The 23,405-nt window shown below is 43.5% G+C and overlaps 2 protein-coding genes across 2 annotated transcripts in view; both read left to right on the plus strand.

Moving 5' to 3' along the window:
* The first annotated feature begins 336 nt into the window (after positions 1–336).
* Positions 337–23,405, plus strand: part of LOC146577049 (uncharacterized) — a 35,659-nt gene continuing 12,590 nt past the window's right edge. The window contains exons 1-8 of the mRNA XM_085268133.1: positions 337–518; positions 14,282–14,407; positions 14,492–14,593; positions 16,830–16,908; positions 19,371–19,575; positions 19,727–21,524; positions 22,718–22,891; positions 23,106–23,279. Of these exons, the coding sequence (XP_085124259.1) occupies positions 14,319–14,407; positions 14,492–14,593; positions 16,830–16,908; positions 19,371–19,575; positions 19,727–21,524; positions 22,718–22,891; positions 23,106–23,279 (2,621 nt within the window). The 5' untranslated portion in view covers positions 337–518; positions 14,282–14,318. The remainder of the gene's footprint in view (positions 519–14,281; positions 14,408–14,491; positions 14,594–16,829; positions 16,909–19,370; positions 19,576–19,726; positions 21,525–22,717; positions 22,892–23,105; positions 23,280–23,405) is intronic.
* The window catches only part of LOC146577050 (protein NLRC3-like), a 324,292-nt gene continuing 314,137 nt past the window's right edge, over positions 13,251–23,405 (plus strand). The window contains exon 1 of the mRNA XM_085268139.1: positions 13,251–13,304. The gene's annotated coding sequence lies outside the window, so the exon portion shown is untranslated. The remainder of the gene's footprint in view (positions 13,305–23,405) is intronic.

Consider the following 23,405-nt stretch of genomic DNA (forward strand, 5'->3'; position numbering starts at 1 on the left):
TCATAAGTGGGTGCAGCAGCTGAGCTTTGACCTGTGAGCTGCAGCTTAAGCTTCTTTTATGGTTCAGTGTTTAATGTGTAAACTGTTTATCACTGCAGAGACGCCTACAGGCTATCTACTGTTCAAAAGTGAATTGTTATATACAGTGTGGCAGCTGACCTTTGACCTGTGAGCTTCAGCCTCTTTGCTGAGTGTTTAATGCTCATCTATTGAAGCCTGCAGACACACCCACATATCATCTGATTCGTTCTCAGGGTTGTTTTCTGTGTGTTGGAGTTGGAACAGAAACCTGCTCCAAGATAATGATTGATCAAATTAATATCACATAAGGTGCAGCAGCTGACCTTTGACCTGTGAGCTTCAGCCTCTTTGCTGGTGTGAAGTGTTTAATGTGACGCAGTCTGCAGACACAGACGACTGCTGACGGAGAAGAAGCAGAGGATTTTCTCTGTTTCTACACAGACCTGGTCCAGACAGCAGAGAGCTGCAGAGTGAAGACGTTCATTGGAAGAAGCTGAGTAAGTTCAACATCCTCTTTGAATCCTGGATCAGGAAGTGAATATTTGGTGTTTAAATAAGGTTTCTGTCTTTGACTCAGTCTGCTGTCACTTTTTAGAGAGAAAAGGAGATTTTAGATTAACTGGTGTTCCTGCTGCTCCAGCATTAAAGCACAGTATAGGTGACCGCGCTGATGCCTGTTTATAATTTCACCAAAGCTAATAAACTGTTGGCTAAATTTTCTTGTTTTCAGATGTAAACAGAGGTGAGAGGAGCAGATAATAAGGATTAAATATTATGCTGAATAACTAAATTCTGCTAGTCTGTGACGTAACTCCCAGCAGCATCGCCTCATTTCTTTGACCTTGACCTAGCTAAGCTAACATGAGTTAGCTTAGCTAGCAGAGCAGCTATCTCTGCTGTCTGTCATGTGACCGAGTCAAGTGTGTGTAGTAGACTTGTTAGCATAGCTAGCAGGCTGAAAGAAGCTAGCAAACTGTGTGAACACTTTGTAAGAGGTGAGCAGTGAAGGATAAGGAGCTCCTCCAAATGCTGATAATGCACTTAACCTGAATTTACTGCTTGTTACATTATATGTGATGTTCAGTCAAAAACAATTACTTAAATTAACATTATTATTAGTAGTAGTATTAGTATTAGTATTTGTTTATTATTCATGACATGGCTCCCTACTGTAGTGGTTTGAACAACTGATCTGTGGTTATTGTGTCCCTGCAAATTCAACAATGCGCCTCAATGCAAAGCATCAAACAAATATTTTTATTATCAAGTCCTACTGGATGAATCACCGTAGCTCTGACAGTGAAGCACACTCATTTTTATTGGTAGTCACCTTGTAAGCAATGTTCCCTCTAAGCTGCGCACTGTTGGCACGGTCTCTGCGCAGAGAAAATCTGTATTGAGCACACAAAAAGAATTCTAACCTGAATTGAAATTAAAGTAAATATGTGCCGGTGTTTTAGCAAAGCAGCTGATGTGGAGTGAAGCCACGTTAATGACAACGTGTACAACCATTGGAGATGTGAGCAGGACAGACGGAACAACTGACAGGAAAAGTGTGGACTTTATACCAGTTTTTAAATTGTGTTGATCGACCACGTAAAACCAGAGTTATGATAAAAATATCTGCAATGTTTGGTTTTCTTCCTGAATACTGTCGTTGTTTATATTTACTGCAGGAAGAAACGGTAAAAACTGCGTTTTATAAGGAAAACGCTCGAAAGCCTGTGAGCAAAAACAATACCAACCCCCAGCCTTTCCTATTGGTCGAAAAATGTACCATGTCGACCAATCAAAACATGGCATTTAGTTGTTAAGAAACGGAGTGACGGCGGTGTTTTGAGATGTGAGAGATTTGAGACGTTTAGAGCAAATCTTGTGTAGTTAGTGTGTAGTTAGTGTGTAGTTAGTGTGTAGTGTAGTCAGTAGTTTTGTTGTGTGTCAGAACAATGAGGCGACTGCTGAGTGTTACAGGTGTTACAGCAGTGATACATCTGCTGTTGTCAGGCCTGCAGGTATCAAGCTGTTGTTCTCCTTCATCTCATAGTGGACAGAAATTATTTTTTGGAGCGGCACAAATAATTTGTGTGGCATCAGATTTGATGCAGAACAGCTGATTGTTCTGTAAATAGTTTGAAATGTTTATTTTTAAAAAAACACCTTGGCTGTAGTTTTTTGCAGTAAACAGCTGCAAAAAACTCTGTTTGCAAAACTCAGTTACTTTTTTGAAGAAGTAACTATATAATTAACTGCCCAACATTGGTCATTATTTACTGTATGTTGCAGACAGAGTTACAGACTCTCTCCCAGACCACAGACTCATAATACAAGTCAGAGCTTTATTTAAAGAAAGTTGTGTTTTCAAAATTGAAGTTCAAGTTATTTTTCCTTCCAATAGTGTTAACATGCTACAGGTCATGAACAAGATTTTCTTTTTTAACTTTCATTGTAAGTGGGCTAAAGCAGTTAATTAAAAGTAGTTTAACAGAAATGTAAACGCTGTAAATTGATTATTTTAATAAACATGTAACTTGGATGGATTCGACGCTGGCGTGACCACAGTGCACACGTCTAATGTCGCTCACAGTGGATCGCTCAGGGAGGTTGTGTGTTCGCTCAGACAAGTGAAACATTAGAGGGAACATTGCTTGTAAGTGCAAGCTTTAAACTCTCATGGATGAGTAAAACTCATTAGAAACACTGGCGAGCAGTGAGTGAATAACAGGTCTGACAGCAGCAGCAGGGACGGTGCTGTCATAGTTTAATGTGGAGTCTGTTTGAACTCAAACACTGAAGAGCAAAGAAAAGAACTTTAATGGTTCTGGGTCCCTTTGACCAAGCACTTTGCATTTTTTGTATTATGGTTTATGGTTCTGGTTCATTTACAGTCTTATTTATGCTGCTTTGAGTTTCTTATACTTCCTGTTTAGTTCCTTGATCATTAGATTCCCTCTGTGCCTCTGTGTGTCTCTGTGTGTCTCTGTGTGTTTCTGTGTGTGTTTGTGTGTGTTTGTGTGTGTTTGTGTGAGGCCTGGTGCTCCATTCTATATTTCCTCAGCCTGTCATGTCTCTCTTGTCTCCTCTTTCCCTCGCTCACTCTCGTCTGCCTTTCCTCCACTCCTCTGTCAAGCTCACGTGTCAGTGTTGTGTTCCTTTGTTTGCTGTTTTATTGTGAAAGTCTTGCATTCTTTGTTCAGTGTGTTTCATTTTTCCTGTGAAGGTTCTCAGTCATCCAGGTCATCATAGTTTAAGGAGCTTGGAAAGAAAAGCATCTGGACTTCTATAAGTTGCTTGAAGATGTTTCGCCGTTATATTTGGGTCCTACCCTGTCTGCATTATGCAGCTAGTTCAAGACCAACATTTTTCTAGTTTCCCAAACAGTGAATCAGTGTGTGTCAGTGAATGCATCGTGTGTGCTTCAGGCTCCATCTAGTGGACTGATAGCACATGAGCACATAGTGGGCACATCTGCTATATTGAGATAATCCATCCCATCTCACAGGTGTGCCACATCAGGATGCTGATCTGACATCATGAGTAGTGCACAGGTGTACCTCAGACTGCCCACAACAAAAGGCCACCCTGGAATGTGCAGTTTTGTCTCACAGCAAAATGCCACAGATGCCACAAGCAATGAGGGAGCGTGCAATTGGCATGCTGACAGCAGGAATGTCAACCAGATCTGTCGCCCGTGCATTGAATGTTCATTTCTCAACCATAAGCCGTCTCCACAGGCGTTTCAGAGAATATGGCAGCACATCCAACCGGCCTCACAACCGCAGACCTCGTGTAACCACACCAGCCCAGGACCTCCACATCCAGCAGGTTCACCTCCAAGATCGTCTGAGACCAGCCACCCAGACAGCTGCTGGAACAATTGGTTTGCACAACCAAACAATTTCTGCACAAACTGTCAGAAACCGTCTCAGGGATGCTCAACTGCATGCCCGTCGTCCTCATCGGGGTCTTGACCTGACTCCAGCTCGTCGCCGTAACAGACTTGTGTGGGCAAATGCTCACATTCGATGGCGTCTGGCACGTTGGAGAGGTGTGCGCTTCACGGATGAATCATGGTTCACATTGTTCAGGGCAGATGGCAGCTGAGAATGTCCCAGTTCTTGCATGGCCAGCATACTCACCGGACATGTCACCCATTGAGCATGTTCGGGATGTGCTTGACCGGCGTATACGACAGCGTGTACCAGTTCCCACGAATATCCAACATCCTCGCACAGCCATTGAAGTGGAGTGGACCAACATTCCACAGGCCACAATTGACAATCTGATAGACTCCATGCGACGATGTGTTGCACTGCATGAGGCAAATGGTGGTCACACCAGATACTGACCGGTTCTGGGTCCCCAGACCCCCAATAGCGCAAAAAACTGCACATTCCAGGGTGGCCTTTTGTTGTGGGCAGTCTGAGGTACACCTGTGCACTACTCATGATGTCAGATCAGCATCCTGATGTGGCACACCTGTGAGGTGGGATGGATTATCTCAATATAGCAGATGTGCCCACTACCACACATTTGGACTGATTTGTGACCACTGTTTGGGAGGGATGGTTATATTGTGTATCTGGAATGAATTTTAGGTCTCTACGTCCATCCCATGGGGAATGGGAGCAAAAACAAAGGTGTTGCGTTTATATTTTTGTTCAGTGTATTTATGCTTATATTCATATTCTCTTATTCCCCTTTATTTGATATCCTAATTCTGTGCTGTGTAAAAATTTGTCGGTGTTCTGCTACTACAAACTGGATTCCCTGGAGGATAAACATGAGGGATTCATAAAGTTCTATCTCTCTGTTAAAATCCCCCAAAATAAATGAAATGTGAATTTCAGGCAGACATGTTTTTAAAAGAGTCACTTTAGAATAGAATAGAATAGAATAGAATAGAATAGAATAGAATTCAACTTTATTGTCATTGCACATGCACAGGTACAGGGCAACGAAATGCAGTTTGCATCCATCCAGAAGTGCTTTAGTGATATAGATATATTACAATATATATTAGCAATAGTATAGATATGTGAGTATATTACAGAAATGGGTCTATTATGGTATGTTATAATGTACACGGTATGAAGTATGTTGTGAATATTCTATAACTAAGTATGTACAGGCTGTAGTGAGTACAAGCTATGTACAGGCTATGAACAGGATATAAATATGAAAAACTATACAGAATATGAAATAAATAACTTTACAGAAATCTGGGATATACAGCTATACAGAAATGGGAACTATGCAAGTTGTAAACAGTTGTAGGATTAAAGATTATTGAATGTACAGAATGATTATTTACACAGAGCTATACAGTAGTGCAGTTAAGATAAGTGAGGGTGTAGATAGTTTCTACAGAGGCTATATAAAGTGCTAGTGGTTGTGAGTGGTGGTTCAGTCCATGTTATTATTGTGTTTGAGGGTACAGTTGTCCATTGTGGGTGTGTGTATGTTCAGTCCATGAGTTTAACGTGGGTCAGATGTCAGGAGGCAGAGTTCAGGAGTCTGACAGCTGTGGGGAAGAAGCTGTTCCGGTACCTGGTGGTCTTAGTCCGGAGGCTCCTGTGGCGCCTCCCAGAGGGCAGGAGGGTGAAGAGTCCATGTGATGGGTGACTGGGGTCTTTGATGATTTTCGCAGCCCTTTTCAGACACCGCTTCCTGTAGATGTCTTTCATGGCAGGAAGTGGTGCTCCGGCGATGCGCTGGGCAGTTTTCACGACCCTCTGCAACGCCTTCCGGTCCGAGGCAGAGCAGTTCCCGTACCAGACTGTTATACAGTTGGTCAGGATGCTCTCGATGGTGCAACGATAGAAGTTCACCAGGATGTCTGAGGACAGGTGGTTCTTCCTCAGAGTCCTCAAGAAGAAGAGGCGCTGGTGAGCCTTCTTGACCAGCTTGGAGCAGTTGGTCGTCCAGGTGAGATCCTCGGAGATGTGGACTCCCAGGAACTTGAAGCTGCTCACACGCTCCACAGCCGTCCCCTTAATGTGGATGGGTGGATGTGGGTCAGCATTCCTCCTGTAGTCCACGATGAGCTCCTTGGTCTTCTCGGTGTTGAGCAGCAGGTTGTTTGTGTCGCACCACTCAGCCAGACGATCCACCTCCTCCCTGTAGGCGGCCTCATCGTTGTCACTGATGAGGCCAATCACCGTGGTGTCATCTGCAAACTTAATGATGGTGTTGGAACCATCAGCAGGTCTGCAGTCGTGGGTGAAGAGGGAGTAGAGGAAAGGGCTCATCACACAGCCTTGTGGTACACCGGTGTTCATTGTGATGGTAGATGAGCAGCGGTTATCCAGCCGGACATGTTGGGGGCGGTTGGTCAGGAAGTCCAGTAACCATTTGCAGATGAGGGAGCTGATGCCCAGGTCTGTCAGTTTCCTGATGAGTTGTGAGGGGTGGATTGTATTGAATGCTGAACTGAAGTCTATAAACAGCATTCTGGCGTAGGTGTTGTTGTTGTCCAGGTGTGAGAGGACAGAGTGCAGTGCGATGGAGACTGCATCCTCTGTGCTCCTGTTCTAGCGGTATGCGAATTGGTGGGGGTCCAGGGTGGGGGGGAGACAGGATTTGAAGTGTGCTAGGACCAGCCGCTCTAAGCACTTAGTGATGATGGGGGTGAGTGCTACTGGGCGGTAGTCATTGAGGCAAGATGGGTTGGAGTTTTTGGGTATCGGGACGATGGAGGTGGATTTGAAGGAGGCCGGTACCACAGCGTGGGCCAAGGACAGGTTGAATATGTCTGTGAGCACTCCTGCAAGCTCCCCAGAACACGCTCTGAGAACACGCCCGGGGATGCCATCGGGACCTGCAGCCTTGTGGACATTGATCCTGCTCAGCACCGCTCCTACATCGGTGGGGGAGAGAGTCAGAGGTTGGTGGTCTGGCGTCATGTCTGCTTTGGTTGTGGTTGTGGGGTTCCCTCGCTCAAAACGAGCATAAAAGTTGTTGAGCTCGTTGAGGAAGGAGACATCAGAGGATGCGGGGGAGGGTTTGGTGGTCCTGTAGTCTGTAATGGTCTGGAGTCCTTGCCACATGCGTCGGGGGTTGGAGTTGGAGAAGTGTTCTTCTACCTTCTTTTTGTAATGGTGTTTGGCTTTTTTGATGCCCTTCTTTAGATTAGCCCTGGCTGTACTGTAGGCGTGTGCATCTCCTGACCTAAAGGCGAATGGAAAAATGTGTTTTTAAAACCAGCAAATAGGAGCGTCTGTGGATATCAGCTGAGGCTGAACTCAGGAACACCATCACATATAAATACACAGAATTAAATCACTAGATAAAAGACGTCATTAAATAAGGATCAAATCAACATGTCAAAGGTCAGTCAGAAGAGGTGTGGTTAAACACTGGCAGTGCAGTGACCTAATGCAGTTTGGTTACCGCCACGGGAAAAGCCCCGCCCCCTCTGAGCCTCCGCTGTGTCCTCAGCACATCCAGGAACAGCAGGTCATAGGGGGCGGGGCCATGTCAGGACTTATTTTAAGTAAAATTTAAAGTGGAGCGACGGCAGGAGTCACACAGCAGTAACCAGCTCTGTCTGCCAGGGTCAAAGGTCAAACAAGTCCTGCAGCTGACCCACACACAGACTTACACTGATCCACAGAGAGTGATGAATCCACACATCACTCGGCTGGAGGAAGCTGGGTTTCCACACCGTCCAATCAGAAACCAGTGTTGACGCTGAGACCCGTCTCTGTAACAGGAAGTCCATGAACAGGCAGACCCTCTGCAGCAGGCTGACCTGTGACCTCTGAGACAGAGGGAGGAGTTTGTGTCAGCAGGGGGCGCTGCAGCATCGCCTGAGAGCTTTAAGAACAACAGCAATAAACAGGAAGTGAAAGTCACACTTCTGTTGGTGTGCGTTATCAGCAGACCTCCACCCTCTGCAGGAAGCTGAGATAAGAAGCAGCCAATCACAGAGCAGAGAGCATGTGACTTCCTGTTCCTGCTGTTACTGTGACAACAGCTCCTGGGACAGAGAGCAGCTTTCTAAAGAGGAAAGATGTTGCTGTCACCCCCGGGTGTCATGTGACCCGCCTGATGTACCGATTTAAGACTGTAAGAACAATAATAACAACATGTTTTAGTCAGGTGATCCATGCAGAGCAGATCCATGTGACCAAACACAGCTGGATCACATGTTTCCTCTCCTGGAAACAGAAAGCCTTCATGTATAAAGGCTCATGTACCCACTGAGCCCTGCTCTCAGATCTGTGAGGCTTTAACAAACAACAGTTTAAAGTCATGTTTAGCATCTTCTGTCAGTGTGGAAGGTCACACACTTTCCTGAGTGTTGAACCCTGAACTACTAGCTGTTCATGTCAGCCTGGACATAAATACAGACCTGCCTGCTGTCATAGACCCCAGCACTCACATGTTACTTATAAGCAGTGTTGGGTAAGTTACTTTAAAATAGTAACTTAGTTACATTACTAGTTACTTCTCTCAAAAGTAACTCAGTTACTTCAAGTTACTCGTTACTTTCAAAGTAACTAGTTACTAGGGAAAGTAACTTTGGTTTTACTCAGAATTCTCTTGTTAATGTGTTTCTTCCATAACTTTGCCAGTCTTCTAGCTTGCTTACTTGCCACAAGTGCACTGTGCCACCTACCAATAGAAAGGATATGATAACGTGCATATTTCCACGAGAGAAATCCCACGCCTGGACCGTCATTGACTGCTGCCATGATTCTAGCCTACGTCACAGAGTCATGTGCGCCTTTTACATCCAACACAAAAACTGCAGTCGTGGTGCTTTCGATTGTACTCAGAACTCAGAAATTCTGCCTTCTGAATAGGAAGATGTAGGTAACACCAGACTGCAGATGAGCTGCATACAGGGCTGGACTGGGACAGAAAATTGGCCCGGGCATTTTGACTAGAAACTGGCCCACCATTATAGGAAAAATCATAAAGCCTTTGAATGAAAACAAACACTGTTGTGACAGTGATGTACACTGTTCTGATGGTATATATGCATCAATCTATCAATCGTTTGTTGTAAGATTCAGATAATTATTTTTTAAAAGCTAGACATTTTAAATGAGAATAAGAAAGAAAAGTATTTCTTTGTGCCCCCCATTCCCTGTTAATGCCCTACATGCCCCCTTGGCCACACTTTGCTAGATCCGCACCTGCACAGTTACCAGCTGTCAGCTACCTAAAAAAGGATCCTGGGGTTATTTGTCTCTCAGAAACAGTTCATAACTTCCCTTCAACTCATTCATGTCATCTAAAAGGTAAACCTGTTTCTCCATCACCTGCTCAGCTCTGATGATCCAGTAAGGACATCTCCTGGTTTCATCTTCATGTTTCCCTCTCACCAGATAACCAAACCATATCATGACCAGCAGCTTTTTTTTTTACAGCTGTGGCTCCAGCAAACATCAGCTGATACTAGAAATTAATATTAAATAAATTCTAACAGCAGCTGATCAAGCTTAAACGTGCTGCTGTTGTTTAGCGCGACATCCGCTGGTTTCCTCTTTCGGCGCAAAGTGGGCGATAAACAAACAAGAGAGCCGATCAGCTGATCATTGATCAGTTTCATGATTGAAGTAGAAACGGGAGAGGGAGGGGGGAGAATGAGAGAAGAAGAGGCAGCTGTGCAGCGTAAAGACACAGAATAACTCCAGCTTTGTGTCTTTTTCATTGTAGCTGAATTACGGGACAAACTGTTCCTTTTCACCTCAATAAGAAACGCGTAATATTTTCTCTGAATACCAGACGGGACGGCTGGCAACTCTAATAACTTATGAACAAAATAAGGTTCAACATCATTAACTTCATAGCACCACCCAGCTGTGTAGAAACTCCGTCATGCTAGCTAGCACGCAGTACGGAAAAAGTCAGAATAACGAAAATAAACTCCACCTAAACTTGGTTCATATCTGACCCAGAGAGACTGCAGGTCATAACTTCTTACCTGAAGTTCAGTTCACACTTGGACCGGCGGCCGCCTCGGGTCTCTTTTCCTTCTGCGTCCCTTTTCCTTCATCCACCTGCTGCCTCCACCACTTGCTAATGTTACTGAATCTGTGGAAACTCCGCGATGCCACCACACGAAGTAACGAGTAACGACCCTATCTAAATCCCAGTAACGAGTAACGCGTTCCTGATTTTGGCATAATAACTAGTTACCGTGCTCGTTACCACAATAATAACGTAGTTACTGTAACGCGTTACTTAATAACGCGTTAGTCCCAACACTGCTTATAAGTGACTCATATGTATGCATGTATATATTGTGTATATTGTGCTATTTCTTACTTAGTGTGTTGTGTCTTTGTTCCTGTTTGTGCTGCAGCACTGTAACCTAAATAATTTCCCCTGGGGATCAAAAAAGTATTCTGATTGTGATTAAATGAAAGCAGTCAGAGCAGAGGACGGTGATGTAAGGAATGGGATTTTAATCAGCCAGTCTCCTTTAACTCTCAGCATCACAAAGTAATGTGGTAACATCTGGACTGATGTGTTTACTGTCAGCTAGTTTAAATGCTGTAGGCTGCAGCCGCTGCTCTAACACTATAACTGTAACAGGGCTCAGTGCTGCTTCTAACAGTCTGAGCTGCTTCAGGCTTTATTTGTGAGGAGCACAGCAGCTTACAAACACGTGGCTGGGCCTGGACCCAAAGGAGTGTTTGTTAAAGCCTGCAGTGAATCCAGCAGCAGAATGATGGAAATGCAACACAGCAATGATGAAGAGGAGCAGCATTAAAGCCAAAGTCCAGTTCATACAGTTAGGTCCATAAATCAAATAAGGGAAAATAAAATGTTGTTGGATGCACCTGTCTGCACCCTTAATGCTCTCTGGTCGCTATGGTAACGCGTAAACATTTCTTTCAAAATAAGACACACGACTACAACACGGGAAAGACCCAGGGAAACGAAGTTAACGATAAAAACCCTGAAAACCATTGTTGGATTTATATTTTATCATTGTCATTGTTATTGGGGAATATCTGACCATATATGCTCAGAGGTGTAGAACCAATTGTGTAATGATAGTAGTCTTTAAAGACTTTGTGTGACTCCAGAGCGTTCTGGCATTCACACCCACGTCCTGGGATCATGGGAGAGGTGCTACCTTCTTATTGTTTTGTGGTAGGATGTCTGTTTTAGTCTAAGTGCCTTTTGTTTAGATGAACTGCTGGACTTCCAGACCAGCAGGTTTAGGGAAGTCGTTTATGGGGTCACACTCTGACTCCACACACACACACACACACACACACACACACACACACACACACACACCTACATAACATACAGACTGGTACCTTTGTTCACGTGTATGTTAATGAACCTATGTATGTTCATGTAACCTCAATAAAAGAACAGTGTTACGAGGGAACGGACGAGAGCGACTGTGGTCAAGCGAAGGAACGGCATTGGTCCAGGTCTCTCCCGTGCACGAGAAACATAAAGAACTACTCGTGTCTTGCTTTGCTGTGTAGCTGGATTGAACGATCCAGCGAACAGGTTTATGCTACAAACCTATCAACCATCAATTTCACACCGAGCCTCGACTCTCACGGCCCGGTACCAAACGACTCACGGACCGGTCCGTGACCCGGGGGTTGGGAACCGCTGAGTTAACGCATGAGTAGTTCAGGGCTGCACGTCATTTTCACTGTTAATATCTTTGTGAAAAGCACATTGATGTGAAAATCTTCATGAGAGTCAGAGGCCCTACAACACGATTAAAGATTCATTCAAAAGAAAATCACAAGTTATTATCATCTTCAGAACATTTCATTAAACATTAGAGACAGACTGCTGAGTACATCTCATCTCTATCCAAACAACCTACAGTCCACAAACACATCATGAACCAGTGCTCTGGGCTGTGGTCTGTCCCCAGTTACATGGATCAGCTGGTTCCCTGGAGGTGACTGCTGCTGTGGTTTGGAGTGGATGAATAAACCTGAACTGAATCAGGTGTCCAGTTACTTTTGGTCCCTTTAAACCAGGCTGTCACATGTTCAGGATGTGAAACTCCTCCTCCTCCGTGAAAACGGGTGTGGGTCTCAATCAGCCAAGGTCTTGGGTGAACCCATTGTGAGATCTAGCCCCACGCTATCATGTGATTTCCTGTGATCAAATGTCCCAGGATGTGAGTGGGCGTTAAGACGTCCATGTCCCTCTTCAAGCAACTTAAATAAGTCCAGACGCTTTTCTTTCCAAGCTCCTTCAACAACATCATTCATAGAACAGCTTCCAGCTTCTTTTGCTCGGCTACAGTTTGGATGGATTTGCATTTAAAGATGCAACAAGAAAAAATGGTTAGGGTCAGGAGGTCAAAGGTCAGAGCTCCTGTGGGTCTGAGGGCGGCCTCACGCTGGAGAAGGATGAAGGAGTCTGACCTGAGCCAGTGTTTGACATGAACACATCAGCACTGCTGTCAGTGAGCCTAACGACAGCCGTTAGCATCATTTCAGTGTTTCAGTCATAAAAACACTTCCTGTCACTGTGGTGGTTACAGTGACATCATGCAGTTTGTGCTTTGACCTCCAGAGGGCGACAAATCAGCACAGACAGAGAGCTCCATTCAAACTTTGCTGCCATCAGGAATAATTCTTCAAATATAATCATCAGTGTTTGAGCAGTTATGATATCAGGGACAATCTAGACATGTGTGACAATACTGAACATGTCACATGACACACCTCAAACATCATGTGATCCACTCTCAGTCTGCACTTTCATTCATGACTTCAACAGGTTGAAATGAGCTTTGAAGAAACATTCAGTGAAATAAATCTTTCATGGATTCATGTGAGCAGCAGATGAACTTTGTACCAACAACATCTTCAATAACAGAGTCTGAATGAAGCTCAGGTGTTGATGCTGCTCACTGATTGGACGCTTGGTTTCAGCTCTGCTCTCAGTCTTTACTGCACAGGTGAAGGTAGAAAGTGTGACTGGATCTATAGACTGGAAACAGAGAAACATGCTGAACATTTGAAGCTTTGCAGCAGAAATGTTCATGTTACAAATACAGCAGAGCTGATCTGGGATCAGTGTGTTCACACCTGCAGCTACAACAAGGTTTCATGTCTCCACACGTCAGCATGTGAACTTTACTCTGACTCAGTCTGAGCAGTCAGACGGCATATTTTTAAAGTTAACACATCAGCACACACAGAGCTGAGCCCCTCCCACCTGTGCTGAGTTTCAGGTGGAGCCCCGCCTCCTTCCAGGAAGCAGCTCACCTGTGTGTCCGTGTTTAGTGTCCAGGTGTGGAGTGGAGCTTGTTGTTGGTGTGTGAAGAAACTGTAAGTTTGCTTTGTTTCCTCCTTTAACAGTTTGTCTTTAGGAACTTTACTGTTTGTTCAGCTCGTGTTTGATTTCTTCACACAACAAACTGTGTGTGTTTGTATTTCCGGTCTCTCCATTAAAGTCAGTGTGTAATGTTTCCTGGCTAACATCAGCTGTGTGCAGCTTAGTTCAGCACAAATCTGCCGCTCCATAGTTCACGGTAACGGACTCACAGCTGGACCAACGAGGCCGAGTGTGTCCGCCACTCTGAGCTACGTTCGTGTTTGTGTACTTGTAGTTTGTACTTTGAGTTCACTCAGAGCCCACAGAGGACGCAGCGTACGTGATGACGTCACAGCCCTTTACCTCCTTTACTGTCACTGTGATTAATATTTACACAGGAGACACCTGCAGAGCTCTGACGCTAAGCTAGCACACAGCATAATAACGCTAAGCTAACACTAAGCTAAAGCTAAGCTAACACTAAGCTAACACTAAGAGTTCTTACAGACACGAGTTAAAAAGCTGCTTTTAGTTTGTGATCAGAGTCCAGGACTGAGAGCAGCAGCAGAGCTGATGGATGATGAATTACTGGATGGAAGAAGCTTCTCATTAGCAGTGAATCAGTGTGTGTGCAGTTCTCTGCAAACTCAGCAGGAAGAATTAGTGTGAAGCTTTAACTCTGCTGATCCTCTTTGAATCCTGGATCAGCTGAAATGTTTAAAATGTTGTTCACACGTGTTGGACTGACTGAAGCTTCCAGTCACAGTGAATCAGTGTGTGTCAGTGAATGCATCGTGTGTGCTTCAGGCTCCATCTAGTGGACTGATAGCAGAGCAGCTGATGGCAGCTTCCTCTGCCTCACACTGCTGTCTGACTGCATCCAGCTGACACTGAGATGAAGCAGGAAAGAAGCAGCTGATATTTGGACAGCACACATGATGAAAGGAGGATTTCAGCTGATGTGCACATGAATGATTTGTTTCCTCTGCAGGTAGAAAGTGTGTGTGAGCTGATGTGAATTGAGCAGCATGGATCAGTGTGAGGACAGAGAGGAGGGAGTCCCTCCCTCTAAAAGCACTCTGTGTGGGGAACATGAGAGCCAGACCAAAGCTCAGAGGTGAGATGACCATCTCTAACTGTCCATGACTCTTCTCCATGTCACAGCTCAGCACTCACATCACTGCTGCATCATTATTCACAGGAACCAGCCTGGACCTCCACCCAGCTCTGTGTCCTTACAGAGTGACGGGTCTTTAGGTGGTCTCATTGATTTTAAAGTCCAGCCTGTGTCTGCTGCAGAGAGGTGAGCTGTTAGCAACATGAACTCTTTGATTAAACTGCTCGATGTTGTTGGATATAAACTACAAACACGTCGTTCCCTCAGTCCCATTTAAACTGTCTTTTAAAACAAGCCTTTGGTTTCTAAACAACTGAAAACCCACTTCAGCAAACAGGAAGTGATCAGAGCGTCCGTCCACTTCCTGTCAGGCCCTGCAAACATTTCATATTGAAGAAAAGTAGCTGACATCTCACATTTTTACTCCACCACATTCAACCATTTTGACATTTTACAGCATGAAACTCTTGTCACATGACTCCTGTTATGTTATAGAGTCATGTGACCACCAGGGAGGGATTTGTATGGATGAAACACATTCAAATCAATCTGATTCATCAATGGAAACATTTTTGGTGTAAATGCAGCAACACTGAAAACGCTGAAGATAAAAACACAACAGATGAAATATGAACAAATCGAGGCTTTGAATACACGTGTGTGTGTTTGAGACACAGAGATAAATGGATTGTGTGTCTTTCCTATTGCTGCGTGAGGGTTTTATTGTAGATTTTGTGCGTGTACACTTTTGACCACGAAGGTGTTGAAAGGGCGTAAAACAGTTGGAGGCACCAGAGTGAACACTAGTGCTGTCAGTAGATTAAAACATGACTAATTAATGACACAATCTTCTGTCATTAATCCTGATTAATCACAATTACTTGATCAATAGCTGCAGTTACATTTTCCAACTTTATATTTAAGCCTGTAACAGACGTTTACACCATATAATGAAGTCAATGCAGAATAAACACAAAGAATGTTAAACGCTTCAATTCAAAGAGACTTTGAATAGTTTTCAGTCTTTAACTCAGCTTCTCTGCTGTAAATACAACTTTGTAACAAACATATATATTAAAAGCTAAGTGTGCACTAATATATAATAATATATAATCTATATTACTGCTGTTAATGAAAATGTTTAATCAGACTCATCACAGGGTTACTGTGGATTAATTTGGATTAATCACCATTAAACATCATTTTTAATGTAAACGAATCAAATTTCATTTCATGAGCAAACAGACTCGAGAGAAAAGGGCAAATTTACACACTTAACATGTTTATTGAACATGTAAACATTGATTAACCTCCTGAATGAGCCGACCCCCCCAGGGACAGTCCTGCATGCTAATGATGGGCTCTGCTCTGTACCTGCAGGATTCTGTCAGCCACAAACTCCTCAGCTGATCCTGAATCTGAGCCCATCTGTCAAACAATCATTTTCTTCACAGGTCTGTGGAGGTGGCACTGATCCTGCAGCAGTCTAACACTCTCTGTCACTCTTCTTCAAGTCTTTGACACGAGGAACCAAAACTATGTTATTAACAACACTAACAGGTCTGCAGTTTGTCCACTTGGCAGTTGTGTCATCAGTGCTTTGCATTGTTGTGATATTTTAAGCTGGAAGTGCTTCGGTGAAAAGAAAATTCCTTCTGTCACGATGTGCAGAATCCTTCATGTTGGTCGGCTGGTCCGTCTTGTTATTTTTTTAATGCTCAAACTTTCCATCGGGAGGTCAGTGTGTGTTTGTCATCTTCCATATTGAGCTGATTGGTTCAGCTTCCGTCACTAACAGATGTGCTGCACATCTGCACGTGTGCAAAGGTAACTCTACTCGGACAAACTGCCCGAAGTGCGCTGATAGAAACATTTCAGGGATTTTGAGTCGTTCTGCATCCAGATGTGTCGTGTTAAAGGTTTTTATCATGTTAATCATGATAACAGATGAACCCCTAACCCTAACCCTACATGTTAATTTTGACAGCACTGGTAAATCCTTTTTAATGTTCTTCTGTCAGATCATTGATTAGACTCGACTCCAAATACAAGACTCAGAAAACTCAAATGAAAACTCAAATCAAAGCAATGAGAAAAGGAATTCTTGTGTTAGAATGAAAACATATGGAAGTGGTCAGGTTTCAAACACTCGTTGAATCTACTGCACAGTTACATTCAGGGACCTTTGGCCTCCTGAGAGCATTAGTTGATGGTTCATCACAGTTTTCTCAAAGTTTCCTCTGAGCTTCTGCAGCATCATCACTTCCATCACTGATGAAAGAAAGTTCATAGAAAACAGAAAATATATCTTCAGAATCTGAGAGTCTAAAACTTGACAGACTTGATTCAGATGAAGTTATTTGAGCAGAAACTCCTGGATCTTTATCCTGTGTTGATCTAATCCTTCATGGTTCCTCCACAGAGTGGACCAGCAGAGCTCAGAGGTTCCCAGTGGTCAGTCTGCCCAGCAGCATCAAACACAGCTGGACTCCATATTTATGGTCTGTACATGTACAACAACTACTTTATTATTAATAATAATAATAATGCATTTATTTATAGGTCCCTTTCAGAACACCAAGGACTCTAAATGACCAAAAGAAACAAACTTTGAAATCAGACGGTGCAAATGTGATCACAGGGAAACGTTTTAAACATCGAGGCTTTAAACAAAAACCAAAGTGAAACAGTTTGTAGTCGAGATCAGTGGGAATGAAGCTGAATAACTGTTTCTTCAATAACTTTGAGCAATAAATGACAAATATGATGGAAATTAGCAGCATTAGCACTTACTAATGATGTGAGCTGACACTCGGCTGTATTGAGACGACCACATTAGGTGGTCCTCAACTGTAATGGAAACCAGTGGATCCAGTCCAGTCGTGGCGACCTGTGGTGAGTCGATCTGAGCAGCTACTAATGGAAACAGGGCCATAGATGTGTTTGTGCTTAATAACAGTGAATCACATGAGTTTTACATTACAGTTAAAATCTCATGTTGTTTGTTAAAGTGTGCAGTTCAGGGTGTGTTACTAAAACACTTTCCAAAGACCCAGCCCCCATAAAAAGCAGCCAATCAGCTTCTAAGAGTTACACACCCACGCATATCTATCAGGTTAACTCTGGTCTAACACACTTGGATTTAGCTTGAAGAATGTTCCTGTACGAGGACTGAAAATGATTTAAAAAGCAGCTAATGTCCAAAGAACAACTTTGACACACCTTCATAAACCTGCAGAGCAAAGAAAAACTAGCTGAAAGTCTGGCTGCTCTTATGAAAAGTACAGAGAAATTATGGGTCGCTCAACACTTGTGCACAATATAAGAGTTGAAATAAATCTAAAGAATAACTCAAAGTCCTACAATCATACTGATAAAGTCATCTACAGCTAACTATCCAAGTGGATTTGATTAAGACAGCTCCATCTGCTGGTGGCCCTCTGCAGGTGCATGAAAGGGGCGTGTTTATAGTGAAAGTAGTAGAGAAAGTAAACCCCACGGGAAGGAGGAGGACTCTCAGCAGCTTCCAGCTCATATTCAGGCATTTGACTTCTCACTGAAAGCAGCAAGTTTGAGTGTCTGTACCTTAGTTAGAAGAGATAACATGTCAGTAGTAATTAGAGTTGATTGAGCAATGCTGTCCTTGTAATGTAGTTTATGATTTTTATGGACAAGTCCAGTTTTTCTGTAGAGCCTCTCAAGTTGGTGACAGCAGCAGTGGAAGTTCACGTGTAAACCAGAGCAGCAAATCAGGTCCAAATGTGTTGTTCACAGTGAGTGGGATCATCATTGGCTGCTATGTTAACCTCCTGCAGCAGGATGTCTTTGGTCAGAGAATGGATAGATCACTAAGTCATTGTTGAGTTTAGGGAGACAGTAGACAGTTGGAGGAGGTTCAGCCAGTTGACACACAGTAGATAAAATAACTGAAGGCAGGAGCAGACACCTGTATGACTTTCCACCTCTCACATAGATTATTTCCCTGGGCAGCGCCACAGGGCTGGTAGATGTAAACAAAGCTGGAGGAGAGGATTGATTCATCTGAGAAAAGTCACAGAGTTGTGTCTTGATGCTCAATCATCCAGGTACGTAAATCCCAAAAAGCTTGATTCTGTTCATCTGGATGTTTTCAGTGGGAGAAACGTTTCATCATCATCAGGTGACTTCTTCAGTCTCAGCTGACTGCAGGTTTCAATCTTATAAACAGGACATTTGTATGACTGAAACCAGCCCACTGAAGGAACAATGGGCTGGGAGGTCAGTTCATTGATCATTGGTACGCATATTGTCAGGACCATTGATCAATGGTTGTTGATCAATGGTCATGAGTCCAGTTCACAGAGAGCTGGGGAATGGCTGCAATCACAGCATGTAAGATGGTGACAGTTGTACCCTTAGGCCCCTCCTCCATTCAGAGATGGTCTTTCCTTTTCACATAAATGGCCTCCTTGACTCCGCCCTCAAACCAGCGTTCACATTTACTCAGGACCTTCTTGATGTGAAGTTCTTCTGCTTCGCTGGCTGCTGTGTCTGTGGGGATGGTGTTTGTTCTGTGTTGTAGTGTCCTGATGATGCCCAGTTTGTGCCCCAGTGGATGATGAGAGTCAAACCTTAAATACTGATCTGTATGTGTAAACAGAGTGAACCTTTAAGACCAGTTGTCTGTACGATCAACTCAGTCACCTGAAACATCTCCAAGTTTCTGGCTTTGATCATCAACCTGTTGGTAGTTCAGCTCTGAACACCAGTGAAATGTTTCTCCCACTGAAATCGCTGCATTCATATGAACAGCATCAACGTTTTGGGATCATGGAGTTGTGGACAAAGTCTCAGTTAATCAGATAAAGTCAAACCTATAATTGGTAAAGAGTTCGCGGATGATATGCCCCTTGATGGTAAAGAAGTGGATGTTGTGTGGACTAAAGTTCAGAGTGGTGGGTCATTCATAAATATTCTGTTCCAGCTGCTGGAGGACAACATCATCACTTTTGTGAAGAACGAGCTGAAGAAGATCCAGAAGGCTCTGAATCCAAATAAGCCCCAGTGCTTGGAGTTTCAGAGGGAGGATGATGAGCAGAGGAGCAGCAGCAGAGACGCATTTGTGAAGATCACAGTGGACTTCCTGAGGAGAATGAAGCAGGAGGAGCTGGCTGACCGTCTGCAGAGACGTAAGAGGATTTATCTAAAGATTTAAGCTGCTGGATAAATGAGAGACTTGTGACACCAGTGTGTTCAGTCATTTCTCAGTGGGTCAGAAATTGTCATCAGCATTTTGTAAAATGTGATTGTTAAAGTTGTATTTTTATTATTATTATTCAGAACTTCCAGCTGCTGTTTGTCATCGTAACCTTAAATCCACCCTGAAGAAGAAGTTCCAGTGTGTGTTTGAGGGCATCGCTAAAGCAGGAAACCCAACCCTCCTGAATCAGATCTACACAGAGCTCTACATCACAGAGGGAGGGACTGCAGAGGTCAATGATGAACATGAGGTCAGACAGATTGAAACAGCATCCAGGAAACCAGACAGACCAGAAACAACCATCAGACAAGAAGACATATTTAAAGCCTCACCTGGAAGAGATGAACCAATCAGAACAGTGCTGACAAAGGGAGTGGCTGGCATTGGGAAAACAGTCTTAACACAGAAATACAGCCTGGACTGGGCTGAAGACAAAGCCAACCAGGACATCCAGTTCATATTTCCATTCACTTTCAGAGAGCTGAATGTGCTGAAAGAGGAAAAGTTCAGCTTGGTGGGACTTGTTCATCACTTCTTTACTGAAACCAAAGAAGCAGGAATCTGCAGCTTTGAAGACTTCCAGGTTGTGTTCATCTTTGATGGTCTGGATGAGTGTCGACTTCCTCTGGACTTCCACAAAACTACAATCCTAACTGACCCTAGAAAGTCCACCTCAGTGGATGTGCTGCTGATAAACCTCATCAGGGGGAAACTGCTTCCCTCTGCTCGCCTCTGGATAACCACACGACCTGCAGCAGCCAATCAGATCCCTCCTGACTGTGTTGGCATGGTGACAGAGGTCAGAGGGTTCACTGACCCACAGAAGGAGGAGTACTTCAGGAAGAGATTCAGAGATGAGGAGCAGGCCAGCAGGATCATCTCCCACATCAAGACATCACGAAGCCTCCACATCATGTGCCACATCCCAGTCTTCTGCTGGATCACTGCTACAGTTCTGGAGGATGTGCTGGAAACCAGAGAGGGAGGACAGCTGCCCAAGACCCTGACTGAGATGTACATCCACTTCCTGGTGGTTCAGGCCAAAGTGAAGAAGGTCAAGTATGATGGAGGAGCTGAGACAGATCCACACTGGAGTCCAGAGAGCAGGACGATGATGGAGTCTCTGGGAAAACTGGCTTTTGATCAGCTGCAGAAAGGAAACCTGATCTTCTATGAATCAGACCTGACAGAGTGTGGCATCGATATCAGAGCAGCCTCAGTGTACTCAGGAGTGTTCACACAGATCTTTAAAGAGGAGAGAGGACTGTACCAGGACAAGGTGTTCTGCTTCATCCATCTGAGTGTTCAGGAGTTGCTGGCTGCTCTTCATGTCCATCTGACCTTCAGCAACTCTGGACTCAATCTGCTGGAACAACAACAAACAACATCCAAGAAGTCTGAAACAGGAGAATCTGCAAAGAAACACTTCTACCAGAGTGCTGTGAACAAGGCCTTACAGAGTCCAAATGGACACCTGGACTTGTTCCTCCGCTTCCTCCTGGGTCTTTCACTGCAGACCAATCAGACTCTCCTACGAGGTCTGCTGACACAGACAGGAAGTAGCTCACTGACCAATCAGGAAACAGTCCAGTACATCAAGAAGAAGCTCAGTGAGAATCTGTCTGCAGAGAAAAGCATCAATCTGATCCACTGTCTGAATGAACTGAATGATCGTTCTCTAGTGGAGGAGATCCAACAGTCCCTGAGATCAGGAAGTCTCTCCACAGATAAACTGTCTCCTGCTCAGTGGTCAGCTCTGGTCTTCATCTTACTGTCATCAGAAGAAGATCTGGATGAGTTTGACTTCAAGAAATACTCTGCTTCAGAGACGGCTCTTCTGAGAATGCTGCCAGTGGTCAAAGCCTCCAACAAAGCTCTGTGAGTAAACATGTTGTCATCGCTTCATTGTTAAAATCATGGGAAATAAATCAGAAATGCTGAGTTCAAAGAGCACTGTAACATTTTTTTAAAATAGTAAATTAAATGATCATCAGTCACTCGGTAAATATATGGTAGTTTTAATGTTTCACTCCAGCATTTCTAAAACACACTTTGTTCTGTAACTCTTATCAAAGGACAATCCAGACCCAGCCTATAAGAACATGAGCTCTGATGCTTCAGCCCCTCTGACAGGTTTATTATCCTCAGCTTGTTCATTTGTCTCCAACTCCAGGAGTTTGGTTGTTTTATTCTAAAGCACAAACTTCACCTGCCAGACTTCACCTACATCTTTTTCTGATGTTCATAATTTAAGTTCAAGTTTGTATCTCACTTTCAGTGCACACCCTCCCTTTTTAAATATAAATCTCTGCTGTGCTGTCATGTTTTCATCCTGTATGGAGGGAGAAACTCGGTCTTCATTACTGAAATTGCCTCTAAGGTCGTGTTTCTTGTCAGTAACCATATGTAACTGTAAGGCTTCCATAACCAGTGTTATCACAGAATTACAGTGGGTTCACTCTGGGTCCTCTACAGTTTCTTCCCACTGTCCACAGACATGCAGTTAGGTTACCTGGTGATCTAAACTTCATGCAGGTGTGAGTGAGAGTGGTTGTCTGTCCCTCTGTGGGCTTAGTGGAAGAGACTGGATGGATCTCTGCTTTGTCTTTGATATATGCTGACAGCAAACATTCTCCATGAAGTCTGCATTTCAGCTCATCTCCTTTATACACACCTTTAACAGGAAGAGTTTTATACAGCTAGTGTTTAAAATCAAGTGTTATTCACAATACACAGGTAATGAGCATGATTATTGAATTACTAAAATTTTCTAAAATAATTGTTTTAGTTAATATTGTATGACAGTGTACACAGAATTATTAGCTCAGTAGGCAGAGTGGTCGCCCCATGATCATAAGGTCAGGGGTCGAATCCACCGAATAGTTACCTTGTGGTACCCCTGAGCAAGGTACCATCAAGGTACCAATCATGTGCACTGGACTGGTAGCACTCATAGTCTCATAGGTTTAAATAAATTTAAAAAAAAAAGGGTTCAACATATAAACAAATTTAATTTGATCACATATATTGTTTGTTTTTTTTTGTTTTTGTTTTTTTCCTTTCTCTCACAGACTGAGCAGCTGTAACGTCTCAGAGAAAGGCTGTGAAAATTTGTTGTCAGTGGTCAGCTCCCAGTCCTGTAGTCTGAGAGAGCTGGACCTGAGTACCAACAGCCTGAAGGCTTCAGCAGTAAAGCTTCTGTCTGCTGCAGTGGAGAGTCCACATGCCAAACTGAATGTTCTGAGGTCAGATCAATTTGTATTATGTTTAGTTCTGTTTGTTTATGTGTTTGATGTTTGTTTTTGTTTATGTCTTTATCCAGTTATCCTTGTTTCATAGCATTTTTTATTCATTTCAAAGTTAAACAGAAGTTTTACTAACCTGCTCAGCACAAGACAATAAGCTATTGCACCTTGATTACACTTTAACAACAATCTTTATTCATGTTTTTATCTTCAGACTTAACATCTGTGAACTCTCAGAGGAAAACTGTGAAGCTCTGTCCTCAGTTCTCAGCTCGCAGTCCTCTAGTCTGACAGAGCTGGACCTGAGTATCAGAAAGCTGCAGGATTCAGGAGTGAAGCTTCTGTCTGCTGGACTACAACGTTTAAACTGTAAACTGAATACTCTGAGGTCAGATCAGAAAACATTTAGTTTTTAGAATTATTAATTAAAGTTCATACATATGATGTTGTATCTTAGTATGTTTATGTTTCCTTTAAAAATAGAAAGTCAAGATTTAATGTTGTGAAATGTATT

This window comes from Mchenga conophoros, linkage group LG3, assembly GCF_057382185.1.
Source record: "Mchenga conophoros isolate Kocher_MC1m ecotype Shallow Benthic linkage group LG3, M_conophoros_male_GT1.1, whole genome shotgun sequence".
NCBI lineage: Eukaryota > Metazoa > Chordata > Actinopteri > Cichliformes > Cichlidae > Mchenga > Mchenga conophoros.